The sequence below is a fragment of the Rhagoletis zephyria genome, unplaced genomic scaffold (assembly GCF_001687245.7).
Source record: "Rhagoletis zephyria isolate East Lansing unplaced genomic scaffold, Rhagoletis_zephyria_1.1 Rzeph_scaffold_19950, whole genome shotgun sequence".
Lineage (NCBI taxonomy): Eukaryota > Metazoa > Arthropoda > Insecta > Diptera > Tephritidae > Rhagoletis > Rhagoletis zephyria.
The window spans coordinates 1,777-8,072 of NW_016177010.1; the positions used below are offsets into that span (position 1 = coordinate 1,777).

The following is a 6,296-nucleotide window of genomic DNA, read 5'->3' on the forward strand; positions in this document are numbered from 1 at the left end:
AGTCAAACTACATAACGTAGACCTAAAATTTCTACAGCGAAAGTAGAACTTTGAAATCGATTTTAAGCGGTCGTTATTCATATACCCACATACATACATACATATATTACTTTTCATATCAATTCAAGTGTATCCCAGTGGGAATTAGGAGCACGTCATAATACCTTATTAGCAACTTACTCTTCACCTGGCAGTCATTACCATTTCCCTGCCGAACGTCCCTTACTTTTACAAAGGCATGGCCGCCTTATGTAAGTAGGAATTTAGAATGTGCATTTGGTATCAGACATACTTCTGAGCCGCTTTACAAAGTAAGTTACGTGTAATGCAGAGAAGTCGCTCGGAGTAGTTCGGCGCTTGGAGATCACTTCGGCTGCACGTTACTTTGCAACTGACAACGTAATGTGTCGTTGGAGGTGTTCATTTTGTGCTTTACTAGTAGATGACATTGGCCATGATGACAATTTTGGTACTAAAAACTGAAAGAAAACATGGCTTACCTCGTAAGGTGCTTACCTATTTTCCCAGTGGGTATTACATGCGCCCCACGCTTTTCATTTTCAATTTCATAGATTGTTTATAATGACTTTTGCTAAAATTTCAAAATCAAAAGTTATCAAAACAAATTCTATTTGTAGCTGTAGCAAATGTAGTACATAGGGCGACATCTAGATGTCATCTACCTCGCCCTATTCACTACAGATGTCGCCCTATGCACTATGCTTTTTTATATGAACTTTTCAAAGCAAAGCTTTTATGGTGTCGGACACACAACATTGAAAGTTTCTGGATCCACAACATTGAAAGTTTCTAAACACACAACATTGCAAGTTGATAAAAGCGTTGTAATAAACCAATTTCGGCATTTAGATCTAACGGCCATATTATTGACTTGTCGTTATTCCTTCGTATTCAACGGTTTAGTTATTCTGGGCAATTCTGAGCGACGGCGGAATAACTTTTTTGTCAATTATTCACTATGGAATAGCGGCGAATAACTTTCCGGCAGAGGAATAAATATTTATTCCAATAGATTTTCCGAAGAGAGGAATTGACATTCGGAGTGTCAAAATATTATAAAATTTTTGAATAAATTGCTTAATTATTTTTGTGTTGTGGTTTTGTTAACAATTTTAATTTGCGATTTTGTGTGCTATGAACGAAAATAAAGAAAAAGACAAGAAAAAGTCGCGAGTTCCTCGAGCACGGAGATCTGCGAATTGGTCGGCGGAGGAGACGTTGCGCTTTGTGCGCGCACTTGTTGATGTCGGTCGCGATGGCATTTTAAATCAGGCGACAAACGGTTGCACGCCGGAGCAACGGGCCCAGGAGTATCGGAAAATCGCGAATATATTGAACGCCGAGCGCGCTTCTACGGTTATTATTTTTTCATTATTTAAAATTTATTTTAAATGGTGTTAAATATTTTTTCTTTCAGGGAATTGTTCGCGAACCACTACATCTGCAGAATCGGTTCAAGCAAATAAAGCAGTATTTGCAGACATATTCGACATGGCAGCGGCAAGTTTCAATGGGAACTGGTGGCGGACTTGCGAAACCCATGCCAGTGTCTTTAACCGTTCCTCTCACTGGAACCATGCTAGAATTGCTTGCGATTCTGCGTGATCGCTTCTGTGGCCTCCATTCCGAATTTGACAGCGATATGGTAATTTATGGAAGTTCGGCAAACAGCAAAGAGCACTCACTGCTGAATACGGAAGCATTGCCCGAAACACAAATGCCGGATGATACACATACCCCATTGTATGTTCAAAACAAAGATGTATTGGGTGTTCAAAACACGACGTTAGAGGAGGTCCAAATTGTGAATATCACAGGTACAAATATACATATGTTTGTAGGAGCATACATACGTACATGTACATATTATATTAATTGGATCGAGTAATTTCAGTAATTCGTTTCTTCTACAGCGAAGCCGTCATCGACCATATTGACTCCCAGCTGTAACTTCTCCAGTCCTTTAATCGTCTCCACCAGCTCGCCGTTGCCCAAGGAAGCATCGGCAGTAGAACCGCGACAATATTTTGCAACAGTTGCACAACAGCGACAAGCACGGAAACGCAGATTCCGTGACCCAAATAATGCCGAAAATGAAATGCGCCAGCAGCTTATAAATCTTGAATTAACGCAGTCACGCGAACTCCACGCAACAAACATGCGCCATGCCATCGAGTTACATACTGCTAATATGGAAGCGGTTATGCTACAAATAACTGCTCAGAAGCAAGTAATGCAATACTTCGCTAAGCGGGAACAAGAAGCGCAGGAGCGTCACAACCTATACTTAAATAAATATATAAAATATGTTATTCATTGCAAAAAATAAATGAATTAAATGAAATTATCCTCCCTTTTCTAATCAAGGCAAGTGATTGGTGTGTGTGTTCACTTGGCGACGAAACATATCGAGGAGTTCGTTGCGTACATTCCTGCCATAGTTACTATTTGGAGTATCTTCTGTCGCACCACTGTTGATCTCTATTTCGTTGCTCGTGAAGCCAGGTGGTGTGTTGGGTAATTGCTCATTCTCATCAAAACAGATGTTGTGGAGTACTGCAGCGGTCGCAACAAGCATTTGTGCAGTCGATGTTTTGACACGCAAACCATAGGCCAATGCTGGAAAGCGTCGCTTCAGCACTCCATATGAGCGTTCCACGCAATTCCTGGTGGCGATAATTGCCCGCTGATATTCCTGTACGTGTTGTAATCCAGCGCGAAGCTCAGAACTATTTTCTGCGAATGGCGTTGCCAGGAAGGGAGAATTGGCATAGCCGGGATCACCGACTAAAATGTAGTGGCGAAATTCGCCCGCTTCGAATTGCTGCCATAGTGCACTCGACCGAAATATAGTCGAGTCGTGTGCCGAACCCTGCCATCGTGTAACAATGTTCATGATTTTGAGATTAGCTGCTGCAACGGTTTGTACATTCAAAGAAAAATATCCCTTCCTGTTTCGGAATATTTCCGCGTTTGGGCCTCCCGGTGACTGAATTTTTATGTGTGTACAGTCAATGGCTCCAATGACTCTTGGCAAATTTCCAAACATGTAGAAAAGGGCAGCCGCCGTTCTTAGTTCCTCCTGTGTCCGCGGCATTCTAACTATGTCAGGCAGTAGTCCCAGAACTGCTTTGCACACCTTTGGCAACAAGTTGCTAATCGTAGGTTGGGAAACTCCTATAATATCACCAACGATAGACTGCATGCTACCAGCAGCCAAGAAACGCAATGTGCATAGTAGCTGCACTTCGTGTGAGATATAGCGTTGTCTGTAAAGTACAAATAAAAAATATTAAATCAGTATACATATGAACTCAATACAGCTTTTGATACCTTTGATGTACCTCTGGCATGTAAGGCACAATCAAGTGTAGCACGTGTACAAATCTTGCCTTTGTCATACGGAATCGAGAAAAAAAGTCAAAATCGTCCCACGAGTGCATTTTTCTTCGTTCTAGCATTATGTATGGTCGTCTATTGTTATGGTCTTCGTCGTAAATGCGTTGAGCACGGTCAATTCCGATCAGCACATTGGTTCGAGATGGGCGCGCCATTATATCACCTAAAATGGATAAAAAAAAGGATAATTACAAACTAAAAACAGTTTACATTTCTTACCTGTATGTATTTCTAAAGCAGATGTAAGTCAATAATGAATTTTGAACGAATAACATGGAATAACTGCCTTATTCGCTCGATTCTGCCCGCTTAGTTATTCCCCGGAATAACAATTCTGACTTTCTTATTACACCTTATTCCGTTTTATTCTATGCGTCAATAATACACTTATTCCAACTAATTCTCCTCTATTCCGTAAATATTCTTATTCCGGCAAATTCGGAGTGTCAATAATATGGCCGTAATTGCTTTAACTTCACTTAATTATATTTTAACGATGGCTGTTTTGCAATTGCACATCACTTTTTATAACCATCATTAATTAATTTTTTTTTATTTATTTCTATTTTAACAGCATTCCTCGCAATCTGTCTAGGCCCAGTCATTAAGAGCAGACGCCGCCAACGCCAACAAGCCGCATAGAAGGAGAAAAAACTATACATTCATATCTACATTTACACCCATCCATTTAGATTTGTATAAATGTATGCAAGCGCGCTGTGGTGTAGTGGTAAGCAGTGCGCGCTTCGACTCCGCAGGTCCTGGGTTCAAGCCCTGGTCAAAGCAACATCGCAAAAAAATTTAGAAAAAAGGCTTTTTCTTAACAGCGGTCGCCCCTCGACAGGCAATGGCAAACCTCATAAAAATATAATGGCCGTTCAAGGTCGACATAAAACTGTAGGTCCCTCCACTTTGTGTAACAACATCAAGGCGCATGCCAAAAATCGGAGGAGAAGCTCGGCCAAACACTAACATATGTGTAAGCTCCAATCTATTATTATCTATCTATATCTATAATACGCGAAGGGATTTTTTGTGGAGGATGTACGATCTGCACCGTTCACTCAATTACTAAAACTGGGAAGTCAAATTAAGGGGCTTGGTCTGTAGATGTGCAAACTGGTTGTATTTTTTCGAAAAGTGTTGCCACCTGTTGAACAATTAAATTCAAATTATTTAATAATCTTCCATCATATCCTTATTGTTCGTTCGGCTTGCCAAAATGAAGTGGCAAATTAAAAATATTGAACTGCAGATGAGCAAGCGATGTTTTGCTTTTTTGAATAGAGCCACCTTTTAGAAAATCATATTCAAATTATTTAAAAAAATCAATTATTTCAAAACAGGGCATCAATCGAAATGGTTTTGAAAAGCTTTGTTCCTGAATTCATCCATAGGAGGTTTGCCTCCTGTTTAAAAAATCAAATTCAATTTGAATTAAGGGAATTAAATAAAGATAAATATGTATCACCATATGGTTGTCAAGAGGAGGGGGCTTTCAGAAGGTAGTAGTTAGAAAATATTTTGAAGAGGGTTGCCACCTGCTTGAAATTTGGAATTTAGTTTACTTGTGCACAAGTTATATGGAATATGGATGTCAAACGAAATTGTTAAGAAATAAGAAGGCATTGGAAGGAATACGAAGGCATTGGAAGGGATAGAAAGGCATTGGAAGGAATAGAAAGGCAGTGGAAGGCATTCGATGGGATTGGAAGGGATAGGCAGGCACTGGAAGGGATATCCCTTCTTTGGAAGGGATAAGAAGGCATTGGGAGAGATAGAAAGGCATTGGAAGGGATAGGAATGCAGTGAAAAGGATAGGAAGGCATTCAAGAAGTTATAACTTTGTTGTGGTTTTGGCCGAATTTAAAGTTGTTTCCTCTGTTTGAACGACACGGGTTTTACCTCTCTAATAAAGAAAAAAGTTTGAAATCGGCTGGAGAAAGGCTTAGTACTGGTCTTTTAATAGAAAAAAACGTAATTTTTTCAAAAAACTTTAATTTTCTTCACGCTCTTATTTGATTGTGAGGCAATAAAAAAAATTATTAAAAATTATCTTTATAAAAAAGTACATACAATTAGTTCTCCAAAAGTCATAAGCAAATTAAAATCGAATAATAAATGGCTTAGTAATGCTTTATTTAGTGCCGTTTTTGATTATGTATGTACATATATATATACATACATACCTATAAACTAACTATATTTAATTAGTTAGATAGCATATGGCTCTATATTTCTAATTTAGGGGCCCCCACATGTGGTGACGAAAGAACAAACAACATTTTTTTTTTAAAGATTACAGAAAAGATCGCTAGGTATTAAGAATATTTGTCAGCACACTCCATACATCTTGCCAGTTGAGCAACTAGCCTGCACTACGTTCAAAAAGATTGGGTTCCAGGTACGTAATTTGTAGTTGGTGAAAAGAATAGTATACATATTCCTCTGCTTAATCCAACGGACATTATTCTACCACCGCTGTATATTAAACTGGGTTTAAAAGAGCAATTTGTGAAAGCACGTGACAGAAATGATCTTGAAAATTTTTTTCAACGAATAACTTACGCGAAATTGAAAGAAGGTACAACGGTATTTTTCCATGATTTAAAACAAAATTAAATTATATTTTTAGCTGGTATTTTTGTCGGTCCATAAATACGGGAACTGATTAGGGACGGAAATTTTTTACAAGAAATTACGTCTTTAGAAAATGAATGCATGGACAGGTTTTTCTTCTGTGTGTAAACATTTTCTTGGAAACAAAAAGAGTGAACAGTATGAAGACATAGTAAGTGACATGCTGTCTGCCTACCATGCCTTGAGTTGCACTATGCCCATTAAATTGCACCATCTCCATGGTCATTTGTATATAT

At 38.8% G+C, this 6,296-nt stretch overlaps 2 protein-coding genes across 3 annotated transcripts; one reads left to right on the forward strand and one right to left on the reverse strand.

Annotated features, from left to right (window-relative positions):
- Window positions 1-871: 871 nt before the first annotated feature.
- LOC108380656 (uncharacterized) lies at window positions 872-2,312 on the forward strand. The gene is made up of 4 exons (XM_017637048.1): window positions 872-1,377; window positions 1,439-1,838; window positions 1,935-2,247; window positions 2,291-2,312. The coding sequence occupies exons 1-4, from the start codon at window positions 1,156-1,158 to the stop codon at window positions 2,310-2,312; spliced, it is 957 nt and encodes a 318-aa protein (XP_017492537.1). The 5' UTR covers window positions 872-1,155.
- A 35-nt stretch (window positions 2,313-2,347) lies between these two features.
- On the reverse strand, window positions 2,348-3,875 carry LOC108380657 (putative nuclease HARBI1). 2 transcript variants are annotated; one of them, XM_017637050.1, is made up of 3 exons: window positions 3,640-3,875; window positions 3,355-3,583; window positions 2,348-3,290 (listed from the first exon to the last, which is right to left on the reverse strand). In XM_017637050.1, exons 2-3 carry the CDS (start codon window positions 3,573-3,575, stop codon window positions 2,384-2,386), a joined length of 1,128 nt encoding a protein of 375 aa, XP_017492539.1. In that variant the 5' UTR covers window positions 3,576-3,583; window positions 3,640-3,875; the 3' UTR covers window positions 2,348-2,383. The 2 variants fall into 2 exon arrangements, with proteins under 2 accessions (XP_017492539.1, XP_017492538.1); XM_017637049.1 differs by having other exon boundaries at window positions 3,355-3,875.
- Window positions 3,876-6,296: the final 2,421 nt, after the last annotated feature.

Excerpts from the sequence above, each read along its gene's own strand:
- LOC108380656 (XM_017637048.1), top strand. The coding sequence starts at position 1,156 with ATGAACGAAAATAAAGAAAAAGACAAGAAAAAGTCGCGAGTTCCTCGA. Across the intron at positions 1,378-1,438 it reads ACGCCGAGCGCGCTTCTACG|GGAATTGTTCGCGAACCACT; the intron begins GTTATTATTTTT and ends TTTTTCTTTCAG. Across the intron at positions 2,248-2,290 it reads CTACAAATAACTGCTCAGAA|GAGCGTCACAACCTATACTT; the intron begins GCAAGTAATGCA and ends CAAGAAGCGCAG.
- LOC108380657 (XM_017637050.1), bottom strand. The coding sequence starts at position 3,575 with ATGGCGCGCCCATCTCGAACCAATGTGCTGATCGGAATTGACCGTGCT. Across the intron at positions 3,291-3,354 it reads ATGCCAGAGGTACATCAAAG|ACAACGCTATATCTCACACG; the intron begins GTATCAAAAGCT and ends TGTACTTTACAG.